Raw genomic sequence first — 16,505 nt, forward strand, 5'->3', positions numbered from 1 at the left:
TAACATGAAGTTATAAAATGCTTAACAGTTTTAAAGAACTAACGTGCATCTGATCCTTTTATATTGAAGGCATTTAACTTTTCTGTCAGTAATAAATGTGAGTAAACATTTTCTAAGAACTCTTTGGTGGCTACGCCTCCTGGCTCCCTGTGTTGCACAAGGCATTTTATCAGTTGGACCCTGGCACACCTGATGTTACAACCATCTTACGTACAGAATATATCTGTTCTACAGCCCACAACACTCCCCTCCCTGGCAATTAAAACCAAAACAAAACCCATTGTAGAAAGCATGGGAAAACTTCAAAGAATAGATATTAGCCCATATCTAAAACCTTTTTCTTCTTTTCCTTTATATTCCTTTATATGTCTTCTCTTTGCATTTGCTGCAGAAGGACCATTTGCATGAATGAAAATCATTTACGAGTGAGGACTTGCAGGGCAAAACCAAAGTCCTGCTATGAATAAAAATGTTAATGGGGTAACACAAGTTACATGTAATGGGGCATCGGATAAACCATTTGCTGCGTTTAATTTTAGTAGAAAACAAGAAAACCATGTATTTGAAACAGAAATGGTAACAGTAAGCAGAATAATAAAAAATAGAAGCATTAACTGAAATGAGCAAAATAAAATCTCCTCTTTTAAACAGCTTGAGGTACCAGGAGTAACGTAGAATAAGCATTTAATAATTTTTCTATATTTAAAAAAACACAACTCCATCTAATAATTTGCTTCTGTAGATCGAGAAATTACTTTGACATTACAAAGACAGTTGAGAATTCACAATCAAATGAGAGCCTGCAAGGGTATGCGACCTTACCTTCACCTGCGTACGCTAGAATGGAGCGGGCACGCATCTGCTTCCCTTCTGTGGTTTTGCCGGAGCAGGTGTGTGAGCAGGAGGACCATGCAGACCACATGCTGAGCACACAGTCCTTTGGGCATGGAGCTTCACAGGCAACTGGGATTGGGTAGATAGCATCTCTACACAGCTGTCTGTCAACCTCTTCTCCTGGGAAAAAAAGGCCGGTAGCAGTCCATCATTTGTTAAATTAACTTAAAATGAGCAATCTAGTCCAGATGGACACACAAATAAATTAGATTCTGTTCTTTTATATAAACAAAGTAAATAGATTTTTTATTAAAATTACTTGTCTCCTCTGCCTCGATTCTGAGAGAACTTGCTTAAATCTAGTTTAATTTGATATTCTGATGAAGTGAATGCCAGCCTGGGCAGTCTTGAGGCTTTCATTTTGTAAAACTTGATTCCACAGAAAATCCAAATGTGAGTAACAGAGTATATAACATACCTATGGAAAACTGTGTGCATGGAAACGCATGTTGTAATGACCTAGTTTTCTTCCATGTTTGTGGGAGAAGGAGAAAAACATCTGAACTTCCAGCTTAGCCAGTTTTGTAACCCACAATTCATCCTTTGAATTGCAGCTATCCATCAAAATATGAAAAGCTGCAGTAAACTGCAGTCGGAGTGTCATTTGGTTAGAAAGATCTTCATTTGTTAGCAAACCAGCAACACATCACTCTTTGTGTCATGGAAGTATAAAATGATCTATGCGTTTGTATTATGTCACATCAAGGTACACATTTCATTATAATAAAAAGATCCAGGCTGGTATAAATTGTTCAATGAAATATTAGCTATTGTTTAAGTAGCAGGGTTCCTTTTGTTTTCAATAAGAAAAATCGTGACAGCACTGTGTCTAAGATCTGTCTGAACAGCACCCTAATCAGAAAATGGATAGTTTTGTGAAGTGACTTATGATTTCTTGATCAAATAAGTTAATATTCATTAAGTGAGGAATGAATGAGGAACCACATATTCTGATGTCAATAAGTCTCATGATAAATCTTCATGTTAGAGCAGATGATGGAAAAAATTAACTAAGAAGGGAGAGGTTTGAGTTCACTTTTTAGAATTCTAGCCTTGTTATTTTACAAACCAATTAGAGTGCTTGCAAGGAAAAGCACAAGGATTGAGCAGTAGCCCAATACATAATGCCAGTTTCAAGGAACTGTAAAAAAGTTGCATCTAAGAGCACACTGGAGTTCTAAGGCCCTGATAACCACCTACAATCAAGGCATGGAAAGAGCCAGTTCATTTGTAAACATAAAACTTTTAAAAAAGATTTTCTAAAAAGGATAAAATTTCAAAGCATCTGAATGCCTTTTGTGCTATATGATCCTTGCTGTACTAGGGCATAAAACCTCCTGTTGAATTATGTTTTGCCTTCTGAAATACTGTTGAAGCATACTTGATCTTGCCAGGACTCAACAGGAGTGTCTAGAGCATGCACTTTCTAAGATCCATCATGTGAATCCCTTTGTTCTAATAGCCAATGTCAACAAAATAAAGTCTTATTTTGCAACAATCTGCAAATGAACATAAGTCTTCAATCCAACAAAACATTTGTTAGGTATATTAATTGCTCTATAACTGAATCATAAATGCATCAGCCACTGTTAATAATTATCAGCTGGATTCTGAAAGCTAATTCAGTGAGAACTGTGCATACTGCAAATGAAGCCAAAGCTCTATAAACACTGCTTTACCCAAGTCTCAAATTAGGCTTTATTGCTTAATAGAATAATAATAAAATGATTCAAACACTAATCTAAACAGAAACTACATTTTTTGTCATTCAAGATTTACAGACTTAGAGTCTCTCAAATAAGAATATCTGCTAAATTGAGTTCCTGAAACTAGGAGGTTCTTTAGTACTTCAGTCATATTATGAGTCCCAGAGCTATTAATGACCAAATTCTTTATGAAAGAGGAAAAGATGAGGGCCATCCATCCAGTATTAGCCAGGGCCAAATATTTTATTCATACAGAATATTTAGGCACAACAGAACTGCAAACATCAATCTTCCTTGGCTCTGAAAACCAGGGGAAATCTGCAGCTCATGTTTTTAAAATAACCTGAAGTAGTCATAGTTGTCTGAATTATAAAGACCTTTGAGATCAAGTCAGTCTCAACAGCTGTATTTTCCCATATTAAAAATAAAAATTTGAGCCTTGCCGAAGGCTTCATAGCTCTCCCACATCAAGTTCTGCTTCCCTCACTGGACTCAGTCTGCATCAATTGCTCCTTCTTTTGTATCACAGGTCACCACACTCTGACACTAGTGCAGGATGGATTCCTTTCTGCTTCCTCAGAGAAGAATGTGTTTGGGTTGAAAGACAAGAGACAGAGGAGCGGACTGCAAACATCCTTTCCAAAGAAGAGGGAAAAAAAGCTAGAAAAGGGGTTAACCCTACTCTCAAATTGTTCCATTTCTAGGTAAGACTCAATGAGGTAAACTGCCGGGATACTTTCATGCTGGCTACTATTACAGTAAAGTGTAAACAAATGATACTATATTAAGCTTATTTATAACCTGCTAGCTGTTAATTTTAAACTCAAACTAAATTTGGGGCCATGATGAGAAATTCTGTTAAACTAGTTTCAGTCTGAGTTTATATTTCAAACAAAACTAAGCCTTGGACCTCTCCCAGAATCAAACCCTTCTTTTCTCCTTTGCTTTTACAGAGAAAATATTCTAGAGATACGGATCTTACATATTGGCATTTCATTTTTGTCAACTGTCCAATTCTTATCTGATGAATCCAATAGCATAGAAATGTAGTTGGAAGGAAGGTTTATAATGGGTACTTCTTATCTTCAGTGAAATAGTTTTTTAGACTAAATTGTTTCTGACATTTCACTAATGATTTTATGAACAACTTGACCTTTTTTGCCTTCCTCTTTAAAGTGCATAGTAGTCAACTACCAGGAACCACTCAACCCTAAGCTGGGAACAATGCCAGTGTAAAGACTAAAACTACTCAGAAAACGTTCCATTTGAAAAAGTTTGCCATGTGTGTGGAAGCAAGTCCAGAGGAGGGCCATGAAGGTGATCAGAGAGCAGGAGCATGTTTTCTATGAGGAATGGCTGAGAAAATTGGGGTTGTTCAGCCTGGAAAAGAGAAGGCTCTAGTGGGACATTGTAGAACCTTCCAGTATTTAAAAAGGGCCGACAAGAAAGCTGGAGAGGGGCTTTTTACAAAGCATGTAGTGATAGGACAAGGGGGACTAGCTTTAAACTGAAGCAGAGTAGGTTTAGATTAGACAAAAGAAAAAAATTTTTTACTGTGAAGGTGGTGAGGCACTGGAACAGATGGTCCAGAGAAGCTGTGGATGTCCCACTCCTAGAAGTGTTCAAGGCCATGTTGAATGGAGCTCTGAGCAACTTGGTCTAGTGGAAGGTGTCCCTGCCTATAGCAGGACGGGGCTGGAACTAGATGAACTTTATCCCTTCCAACCCAAACCATTCTATGATCCTATGATTCTGTTTGAATGTTATGGGTATAAATTTATGTTGCACAAGAGTTGAAGACAGAACTCCAAAAACATGACTGAAAGGCCTCTGCCCTGGGTTATTTATACTCTAAATGACAGAATGACAAAAAGTAAAAAGCAAAAAGATGAAAACACAATATGACATTTCTGTCAAGAGAACTCTTCACCATTTATCAGTTGATTTGTTCTTTAAAACCTGGTATCTAGCAGCAGTCCATATTCAGAAACAATGTCTATGTTGTTGAATGATATTTCTCTCTTAGGCAACAGATGCACATTTTGGACTAAAATATCCAGACTGCACTTAAGGGAGTGACTGTATGTAGAAATGGCAGGAAGCAAAAGAGGTTTTATTTTTCAGGAATTTAAAATGTCAAAAATTGTTTAAACCGTTGCTGGGATTTTTTTACAGATTTACATCAGTGAGGAGTGCTGAGCTAGCATTCCTCAAACTGGCTCCTCAAACTCAAATGCTGGATCCAGCTAGACAATGAGCAAAACGAGTCACTGCATTAAAACCTCCTTGTGGCCGCCTTTTTGGCATGAAGACCTCCTGTATGTGTGCACACAGGAGAGCCACTACTGAACTACTGAACGATTTAATTGCTTTAAAACAAACAAACAAACAAACACAGAACACCAACCAAACGAAAACCCCCAAACCTCCTACTGAATAGGCAAAATTTTACGGATCAGAGAGGGAACTTGTGAATAGCATTCCAGAGGAACTGGCTGATAAGTACCAGACTGTATTCATATCACTAGTTTTGTTTTATCATATTCACAAAGCTGATGTGGTATCTGTGAAAATTTGGTCTAGATGCTAATGGTCAGTCTAGACCACAGAAGACCCACTTTCTGAGGTTAGTGCAGTTGAATCATGTCAGTCCTTTGTGTTTTTGGTCACTCGTGTAAAATGTGCCTGATATTTAAGTTTCTTGTAAAATGATTTAAGACAGTTCCAATGGGAAGCATTCTTAGAGTTGGTATCAATAAAGAGACATGGCAAAGAAATATTCTTGCTTTTGTGTATTTTTTAACATGATGTGCTTCAGTGCACAGTAAAAAAATTGCTGTGAAATTTTAACCTGTAGTAAATGAAAAGGCAAGTGTTTAACAAAGGAAAAATTTTTTTAAAGCCTTAAAATAAGCACTAAAATTGCTGCAAGATTCAATGAAGCATAGAGAACACTTTAAAGAAATTCAACATAAAATAAAACTGCTGCTGGAGTCCTATGCAATAAGACAAGAAGCTTGGTCTCAGTTCTCTACCAGGAAATCAGCTATTGTTTCTGAAAGCTATAAACCAATATAAACTCTGTAAAAAATTGACAATAACATCACAGTAAACGGGATTAAATCAAAAGAGTGCTTTGAACATTAATATCAAACATTATTTTAATATGTCTGTGTAATCAGTATAAGACAGGAATATCACACTGGTGTCAAAGCAATCTTACATTTATATTTTAGAGTTCATAAAAGAGTTAATGACAGCAACTGAGACCAAATGCTAAAATTGCAACCTCAGATTCTGAATTGCTTAGTACAATGTGTCCAATTTGCTATTCTTCAACTCTAAGAAAAGAAAAATCTCACTTAGGTCAGTACCTTTTTTTTGTGGTTCCTGGCACCCACATACAATAGTCTGATTTTAAGTACAACAAATCACAAAGAATCATTCAGGTGTTTTGAAAACTGCACATTTAAAATGACACAAAGATACAAAATATGGAAAAGACTAACAGCTCACAGCACTGCATGATCTACATGTACTGGTTATACATATTAAGATATGTACTGTGTTACATATATGTGACTACATCAGTTGTAGGCATCAGTTTCTCAGCTGATGCCTCTCTTAGCAGTTTTCTTGTCTTGCCATCGAAGCTGAAAAGGAGGCACATGATGTATCATCCACTGGAAAACTGCTGGGCACCTAAAATACTTGGAAAAGAACCCCAGAGCTCAATTTTTAAAGTGATCGATGTTTGTGGGTGAAGAAGGCTTGGACATTATTCAACTGCCTTCAGTAATGCCTCTAAGCTTGGAGGCTGCAGGAGAAAAATGCAGTTAGTTCACACAATAACAAAATCTGTGAGCTGTGCTGATTGCCACTGACTGTTTCCTTCCTTTCCTGTGCAGAAAAATAATCAACAGGAAAGTCTTGAACTGTCTCCGCTATGGGTTGCAAAGGCTGAAATGGCTGAGACTGTTCTTTATCTTGAACATGCAGCTTCCCACATACATTCTTCCCACATGAGGTCCTATGGGTGTCCTCACACATTCCCTCGTCAGTCTCAAAATGTGTTGAATGACCTCCTCAGTCTGGATGAGGAGCCAAAGCTGTCCATCAAGAACAAAAGATGCATATTTATACTCAAAACTTAGTAAAACCAGGACTGCGCTATGTGCTCAGTCCTGTTCTTCATATGGAACTAACTTTAATCACTTCCTGCAGCTGAAGTTAATAAAACATATCCTTCTCCACTAAAAAGTTTGTGATACAATGTTAATTTGTTTCGCATTATTCCTGTAGAGACATACAATGATAGTTTGACTAGAAGAAGGGAAAATATGGGGATTTTTGTTTGTTTGTTTCTTAATTTTCTTACAATTCTGAAGTGCCTAAATCAGGGCAGAAAACCAGAAAGAAAATCTAACTGCCTCAAAGTTACAGGAATGCCATGACTAGACTGTAACAGTATAGACAAAGTATTAGTAAATTTAACTGTCATTATTCTAAATAAAATAAAATAAAAAAACAACTTCAAGAAAATCACTAAATAAGAAAACTTACAAACTTATTCAAATGTGAAATTCCATACTAGATTTTAAATAATAATAACCTTGTCTATGCATTGGATGATTAGTCTAATGCAAGATGGAAGTTCTTCATATTACAGAACAGCTATCAAATTTATCCAAAAACCCACATTTTTCACATGCTAGGACACCTTATATCTACAAATGAGCAGATGGTAATCAATCACCAGGATAAACTAAAATTATGGTTTAAATTTCTAATACTTTTGTATTTTTTTCAAATCACTAATTGATTACCTGTCCCCAAAATTCACCACAAAAGGAAAAATCCTGCCTGCCTAGCATAAATTGCATGTAAGTTAATGTCACAGTAAATTAACTTTTCCTTCCAAACCTCGGTGCTCCAGCAGTAGTGTGGAGTTCTCTTTCTAAAATGATCAGAAGAGGCAGAGGACTACGTTGTGCACTGTGCATAGGAAAAAGTGGGGGCCCATAATACTTTCATTCAAATTTTGTCCTTTTACATAATCAGACACATGCAATGTGTCTTCCTCAAACCTTATCATAATTCTACTTTATCAGAATTGCTGATTGGAAATTCAGTCTCTTACCATGACTTATTCTTTTTTTTTTTTTTGACCATTCTGTTTTGGTTTTTGTTTGGTTTTCCTTATACAGGAGGAACTCTCTGAGGAATGTTATCTTTGTCAGTTATCTCTAACTAAAATGCATACACAACTGCGAAAGGCTGACCCAGATTTTTCAGTAGGGAGAATTTAGAAGTTAATCTCTGAAAACCTAATCAAATAAGCCACAGAAAGGGGAAACAATAACATTTACATGCAATTCATCATTTACCATCTAGTTTAGCTCAACAATCTTAAGAGTATTTGGAGGGAAAAAAAAGCAGCACATACAGGAGTACCTGACTGACAGAACAATTTTTGCTCTTGAATCAATTCAATACCTGCATGTAGCACATACTTTGATAGACAATAGGAAACTTTCTGTGTTCTATTAATCCCACTAGCCTTCATATCATCTTGATGGTATTTATTCATATCTGCTCCCAAGTCTGTCAATGTAAGCTTTTATGTTAGTAAAATGGCAATGCCTTTGAAAACTGCAGCAACCTTAGTAATTATTTTCTGTTATGGTTCCTGAGTGACCAGCTGTCAAAAATATCTCTTTATGAGGTAGGTTGATAAATTCTCAATGTTTGAAATAATTTTAACCTCTCTAATTGAACATAAAGCCACATCAACTACAATTTATGACCTCAATATATTCTACTTCATTGACTCCTAAGTTTTTCAACAAACACAACGTGAGGGTGTATTTTCCCCTTGTATTATTCTTATCAAGTGAAGTTTCTGTATTCATTTCTAATTCTTAGGTGCCTAGCTGGTAGCTCCAAGTGTTAAACCAATTGCTGATTCCCTAATCACAAGCCTTTCTCTCAATTGCTTTTGCTAAGTAGTATTTGCATTTAATTAAGTACATCTTAATTAGCTGATGGTTAATATTCTTGAAGTCTTTTTCTTCTAAGAAGCCTAAGTAGAAATGGCAGTGATTTCAATGAAGACAAATACACTGGTTACATCTGTTCATTAGGTAAAAAAGGACAGAAAGTTGGTTTAATAGTTTAATGATATGAAAACATTGTAGGATTGTAAATTGTTTGATTTGGTGATTTGTGTGTGCAAGTTTACTGTGGTTTTAGTTTCAATGCCGTATCATACAGTCTATTCCTTACTAGAAGAAAAATGGTAAACTTGATACTTTGGCCACTTACTCAAAAAAACCATCATGAATCTCAGAAACACATGGATGTATTTATTTTTTTAAAATGAGAGACTTGCTAGCACAAGCACATAGACTTTCATCTTATTTACATCTTTACCATAACAGCACACACAAATCAGTGACATAGAGAAAGGGTCACTGACTACTCTCCTTTCACTATACAAATACTGGAAGATATGAATACCTTTTAAAATACTTTTATAATACTAACTTTTAAAATGTGGTTTTGGCTTTTTGTTTTTTTAAGCAAATATTTGTGATGACAAATGATTGATAATGACAGGAACTAATAATATACAAAACAAAAATAGCTGGAGCTTAGAAATCCACCATATCCAATATTTTTCCAAACAAAGATAACAGCATGTCAACATACTTAAAAAAAAATCATGATCTTTTTAAGGTTTTCTATTTCTTAATGAGATGAAACAACACATTTTACAAGGAATAAACTTCTTGTTGATGGCCATGTGCAATTTTCTTCTTTCTTCATGTATTCACCTTATGGGAAATTTTGATGAGTGGGATGACAGTGGCTTCAAGAACTCCCACATTCATGCAGAAATCTAATTTCAACAATAACACTTGAACACTTCTGCTCCTTCTCTGTAACCAAACCAGTAAATGCTACTGCTACAGCTCAGTTATAGCTTACAGAGTAGCATGTGTTTACTCACCTTTCCCACAAAACAGCATATTGCCACCTGTGTAAAAGAATGCAGAAGCAGCTAACCCCTTGCAAGTGGTTTATAGGAAAGCTAAAAGGTGTGAAAGCTATTCTGCTACAGAGGTAAGACAGTTCTAGCTTCAAGTTTCTTCCCTGTGTTTAAGCTCATCCAAAGTTTCAATCAAGCAAATTTCAAGAAAGTAAGGCACTGCTAAAAAATCCCGGTCAGTATTCCTTATACCATCAGGTAAAGCTTTGCACCATACACAAAACAGTTACAGGAATGACCAAAACCAAAATAACACTCCATACCTTGAAATAATTACAACAATAAAGGGACAACTCTGATGCAAAAATTAAGAACCTATTTTAAAGATGGATATTTGCTGCTATAATTGCTTCTGATGGGAAACATCTTTGCATATTGTTTGGATGTAACTTAAAAATAATGGTTAAAAATAATGAACTAACATCTTCAGATACAATATTAATGCTTACAGTAATCCCATTCCATATCTGGCAATAGCAGAACATTTGTACCTCCATTTATATTGGAATCATCTATCAGGATTACAGTCATGTAGATACAGTCTAAATTTCATAGAAGCAAATAAAAACAGGTAAAAAAATAATATTTCTTTACTCAAATAATTTTTTTTAATGTAAAATGCAGTGTCATCTGGACAGATTAAATAGTATGAAAAAAAATAGTCCATAACTATGTTAACACAAAAACATACAGAAATCCGGAGCATTTGGTTGGGGAAATCAATTCCATTAAAGGGTAACCTGCTTATTTGTGCTTGCATTCTTTACTCAATGAGAATGAGAAAAGTGAAAAATAGCTGTTCTCTTTTTGTCAACTTAATATTTTGTGGTATCCACTTTGAAAATTTACCTCTTACTTCTTTATCCCCTCTCTAAATTTTCACTATTCTTTTCTAGATTTACTAGGGTTGAAAACTAAAATTACACATTTTCACTCAAAAAATATAGAAACAGGTTTTCGAATTCTACCTGTACTTATTTATACAATTTTCTAAGTAGTAAGGGTGACGCCAGCCACAGTATCTGTTCCCCCAAGCACACAGCAGTCACCTGACTACCTGTGAGGGTACCAGTTAAATAAATAATAAATAAATAAATAAATAAATAAATGCACATGAGGCAAGTTCCTTCAGTATACACACAGAGGCACACTGATGGTATCTTATAGCACTATGACTTAAAAAGTAACACAGCCTTTTTATCTCTGACACAACCCTGTGAGTTACTGAGTGCATTTTTTGTATTACGCATCAAAGGCTATTGGAAAATTCTTCTTACAGATGATACCTTCTTTGATTCTTCACTACTTCAGATACAATTGAATATTCACTAGCATGAAAGAGGCTGTATCTGAATTATTAGTGATAAAATGAGTATCACTAAAAAAGTGTATTATAAATGGGAATACTGAAGAATTAATCCAAATTAATTAAAATCAGACTTTGAAGGAGATTAGTTAAACTGTATTAACATTTTATGTTAATAAATAGTCCATTTTGTATGGCTATCCTTATTTGGAATGAAAGAGAAAATTCTTGACAAAGATAATTAAGGCCATCTTAACTCTTAATAAGAGGATTCAGAGACACATTTAGTATAGTTTAATTATTTTTGCCGTTAGTTTGGATCGACTTTTCAAAGTGTCTCCATGCATATAAGACAAAACAAAACTTAGACATGATATGCCTTTAGCTGAAAACCTCCTATACTTTTTACTTGATGTCATAGCAGACTTGTACCACAGGGATAGAAGTCTAGCACAGTGGAGTACCCATACACTGCCTGACAAAAGGAATAAAATTTTCCTACTGCTTGACAGGTATTTGAAGCATTTTCATGGTTCATTTGCTAATGTAGTCTTACTGAGAATGATAAGGAACAGAGAATACAAGTGTATTGATCATAACCAAGCACAGTTGCCTTCTAGTGTCAAATAAGCCAATCAAATGTCATCTTGATATGAAAGAAAAAATAAGTTTGATGACAGGCAACAGTCCCATTGAGAATAAAATCAATATTAGTCATGGGACCAAGTGGGATCAATATGTCAGACCAATAGGCCATTTTAGGAGGACGGGGAAAGGAGGAGAAAAGTGCTGACAGAGCTATAAGGAAACAAAAAGACAGTGTGAATCTGAAGGATGAGATCACTTGAAAATTCACTCTACATTTCTAAAAACACTTGTCAAAAGCACCAAGTCACATTAAAAAATATAGCTGATTCCAAATTCAACTGGACTGTCTCATAAACTTTTCCCAATCAAGCCCCAATTCATATAGTGAAAAAAGGATATAAAAATATGACTTAAAAATTTAAAAATACTTTATTTGTGTGTAAAATGTTACAGAAACTCTACTGGGTTTAAAAGTGAAGAAAAGTCCTTTCATAGACTTTAGAAATACTGGTACTGTTAGTTGAATATTGTTAACCATAGGATTTCAATTACATGGATTTGAAAATGCAAAATGCATATATTTTATTGCAATATGTCTTTTTCATTATTTAGAAAACAAGACATTTTTCACTGGCAATTGCAGTACTATTTTTTCACTGCTGAGTATTCTCATAAAATTTTTTAATTCATCTGATATAGACAAGTAGAGTGTTGTAGCCTTTTAAAAGGTTTCACAGGCATTTTATTGTAACTGCTATTTTAGGCATTTCCCCCTCACCTCCAATAAGCTCAAAATTAAGTGGAGAACAAGTTTGGGAAGGGCAATGGAATGTCAATCAAACCAGTTTGATTAGAAAAGATAATTCTGATGTGCTCATCTGAACTAGATTAATATTCAGGGATATAAGTCAGGAATAGAAGCATAAAAAGGAAATAATAGGCAAGACTAGACAAACAATAGCATGAAAACAATGTGACAGTTCCACTAATGTCAGTAGAATGAAAGTGAGTGCTCATCACAATCTTTTCAAAAATTCCCTACACTGAGGTACTAATCTGCATATTTCCAGCAGTTACCTTAAATGGCCTGGTTTTTCAAGAAACATCAAAACTTTCACAAACTTCAGGCTTCTCATTTTCTGCACAAATATGAGCTTTGGTGAATAAATTAATACATTTAAGCTAAAAGGTTCAAGAAGTTGCATCATAAATTGATTCATAAATACTCCAGCACTGCAGTTTCAATACTGAGTATTTTCCTAGAATTTGGCCACCGACAGTTTAATGATATTCTTCTCTCTAATGCAAAAGCTTAATCCACAGCTGAAAAAAAATGACTAATGGTATACACCTGACCGAATATTAGGTGAATTTTTCAGTTTTTCAATTACCTAGTATTTCACAAATATGCAGTGAATTTGCAGCAAGTTTACAACTGTGCATTCATATGTATCTGTCATACCTCTTGCCACACAAATATACATGTATCTCAAAGGGGGGTTTAAGAGAGTAAGAAAAATTATTTTATATAGGAAAAGATGATTTCAAACATTTTCTTTGCATTATTCATCCAGCTGCAGCTAGTAAAGAGTTGTCACTCTCTATGTAATCTGACAGCTCAATTAAATCACAGTTAAAACACAGGACCCAAGAGGTGTAAGAAAGATCACTGCCACTGTCATGTTTATACATTTCTGAGAAATGGTTTTAAAATTAATTTCACGGATGCTTCTGTCTGTGTCCTACTACTGGCAGATAAAATGCAGTCTTTGGAGAACATCTTTTTATGCATCTTGCAAAGAATATCTTCTCATCATTACAAGTAGAAGGCACAGCTCGCCTTTAGGGAGCTCAGACACGAATTAATCTTCTCTTTTGGAAATATTTTCATAACTGATTCCAGAAGACTACAACTAACCCATCCTTTTGACTTTTCCATTCTCCAAGCCTCTCAGCATATGGATTCAGAGAAAGAGATGTAAGGAAAGCAGCCAGAGGTAAATACCTTTACATCTTATATATGCTAAATTAATGAAATATAATAACATTGTCATAACTAAATCAGAAATAACAGGAGCAAATCTGCAATATATAGGGACATTGCAACTTTCTTACTTTGCTAATAAGTTATACAAGCTAATGTCCTAAAGTCATAGAAATCTGAGAGATTTCACTGTAGATTTACCCTACTCAAAGAAAAAAATTGTATCCTGGAAACTGGGATTCCCTTTCCCTACTGGAAGGACATCATCGGTTTTCTAGGAGCCTCCTTTAATATATAAGATGATTCTAGCTAGTGTAATTCATCTTTTCCCCCTCATTAAATAATAACAAAATAATAAAATAATGAATAACAATAAATAATAATAAACAATAATAATAAATAAATAAATAAATGCAATAATTAAAAAAATCCATTCTTAGACCCTCAGAACAAGAGATTTAATATAGTTTTTGCTTAATATCTTTTCTCTGGAAAATACTAATGCATATCAGTACCAGTAAATGATGTCTAATATCAGTAAAATTAAACACAAACATCTGATAATTCCTAGGGAAAGATTTACATAGTTAATCAATAAATTACCCCCAAAACTATGTCAAGAACGCAAACAAGAGTAAATGTCAGAATTAAAGTTGCAATTTAGGCTTTTTAATTGCATAATCACACGCTTATTATTTTTCCACTGGGTCTCTTCCTCCTCCCAGTTTCAGATTGGAAACTCCTTAATGAGGAGATATTTGGTATTTTTAGTTTGATTCTCTTTGTTCAAGGCACAGGGCTATGTTTTATTTACCACATACTAATTCAAAATGTTATTAAAACAGAATTGGTATTTTTCCTAAGATCTTTCTGTCATGACTCTCAGATGCCCACTAATACAGTGTTATTTTCAGAACATTCAAGATGTGATGGGTTCATATTATATTTTGCTGACTGTGGTGGGTTCACTTTTGCAGAATGCCAGGTGCCCACCCAGCTGCTCTCTCCCTCCCCTTCCCAGCTGGACAGGGGAGAAAGTAAGGTGGGAAAAGAAAACAACACAAATCGTGGGTTGCGATAAGACAGTTTATATTTACGCAAGCAAAAGCAAAAGCAGTGTGCGCATGCACAAAGCAGAAGCCAACAGTTAATCTCTACTTTCCATAAGCAGCGATGGTCAGCCACTTCTCTGAGAAGCAGGGCTCCAACACGCGGCAGCCATCTGAGACAATGAGTGCCTCCAGTCCTGCTCCTTGCCTCAGCTTTTATATCTGGGTTGATGTCATATGGTATGGAATATCCCCTTGGTCAGTGTGGGTCAGTTGGCCTACTCATGTCCCCTCCCAGGATCTCACCCTCGATTGAAGAAGGAATGTTACAGCAGAAGCCAAAACATGGGTTTGTTAACAACACACCTCTAGCTACCAACGCAGAGCATGGCACTGTGAGGGTTACTATGGGGAAATAAATTCCAGCTCAGCCAGACCCACCACACTGACACTGAACAAAAGTGGAGCAAAATTAAACCCTGAAGAATGAGAAAACTAAGGCTAGCTTTATCAAAGATGTTGTATTCATTACTACAAAATGCACACTTAATCACCAAAGGAGATAGATATATCTGTATCACAAATAAGTAGTAGGTTCTGGGGGGAAAATGTCATGTCAGCACACTCAAATAATTAAGTACTTGCATTTGACACATTTGCATAAGGACCAGACAAACCTTTTTAATTTCCTGATGTTTGAGGGCTTGCCTTTGCAAGCTAAAATACTTAATTTTGACATAATATTTCTTTCCAATTTTCTACTTTAAAAGAGAAGCCAAATGAAAAATAGTACTTCTGCCATGGGTGTTACACTGATGCTGGACAATGCTGCTCTGCCTGGTGACCTCATGAGGCAAAAGCAGAAGCAAACTATAATGCATTGCGTTCCAGCTCTAGAAGTTACGAATTTCCTTCTTTCTTCCCCATTTTCTGGCTTCTTATCCAGCCTTATTTTCTCTAGACACTAATCTCAGTCTGCCACCTCACTGTCCCTTTCACCCGGTCCTGCCAAATTCTCCCCAGCTGCTTGTCAAATCCTCCCTTGGGCTGACTGTTAAGAGACTAAATCCCTCCCGAAATTCATTCCTAATCCCTGTCATGTAGAGGCATTTTATAATTTGCTTGGTCTCAGTAAATTGTCCTGGAAACCAGGGTAAAATCCCACCTTTCTCCAGTTCTTAACTTCATTTCTTGGTCACAACCAGTTTCTTCCTCTTGTCTTCCATCCCCCTTTTCACCGAATCCCAGGTACAAATCTGTTCCTTTCCCTCTACTACTGAAAATACTGTTTCAGCTACGTAGAGTCACAGACTACCTGCACCTCAAAATCTGGAACAGGTCACTGGGAACACTGGAGAGATTGATATTCTCAGTTGTTTGCCCTGATTCCAAGTAATCATTGTGGCTGGGCATGTTTTAGTTTGAAGTTTCTGAAGTATTCAGTGGAGATGGTGTTTGTGCAGTGCACAGGAGTTGCAAGAATTGCAAAATGACACAGATTATCTTAAGGCTCTGAATTGCCACTGGAACAGTTATCTTGTGAAATCAAACATTTTTGGCAGGTAAGAGTGGTTTTTCATTAATCAGTACTCAACACAAATTATGATCTGTAAGAAATGTCAGATAATGAGCTGCTTAAGGCTGGAAGTACTGAGAGTAAAATTGTTATTTATGCTGGCTCAACATGACTAGCTCATGACTGTGTTTTAATTGTCACCATTTATCAACACACTAGTTTCACAGCTTTGAAATTTGATAATATTTATTTAGAAAATGTACCATTAGCATGCAGGTTGTTGGAAAATATAAATAGGCCTGTGCAACCTTTTTCTCTCAGATGGAAAACTGACTCCCATCAAATGTAATGAGATGATACTGTCTTAGAACATTTTATCACAAAGATTAATGACTAGTACTGTGTAATATA

The 16,505-nt window shown here is 35.6% G+C and overlaps 1 protein-coding gene across 9 annotated transcripts in view; it reads right to left on the reverse strand.

Moving 5' to 3' along the window:
• Positions 1–16,505, reverse strand: part of THSD7A (thrombospondin type 1 domain containing 7A) — a 287,973-nt gene that overhangs the window by 74,309 nt on the left and 197,159 nt on the right. For all 9 annotated transcript variants that reach the window (XR_003534452.1, XR_003534455.1, XR_003534454.1 and 6 more), the window contains one exon: positions 823–1,014. Coding sequence is in view for 1 of the 9 variants with exons in the window: in XM_027684634.1 (XP_027540435.1) it covers positions 823–1,014 (192 nt within the window). In the remaining 8 variants the exon portion in view is untranslated. The remainder of the gene's footprint in view (positions 1–822; positions 1,015–16,505) is intronic.

This window comes from Neopelma chrysocephalum, unplaced genomic scaffold (assembly GCF_003984885.1).
Source record: "Neopelma chrysocephalum unplaced genomic scaffold, ASM398488v2 Primary Assembly neopelma1_67, whole genome shotgun sequence".
Classification (NCBI taxonomy): domain Eukaryota; kingdom Metazoa; phylum Chordata; class Aves; order Passeriformes; family Pipridae; genus Neopelma; species Neopelma chrysocephalum.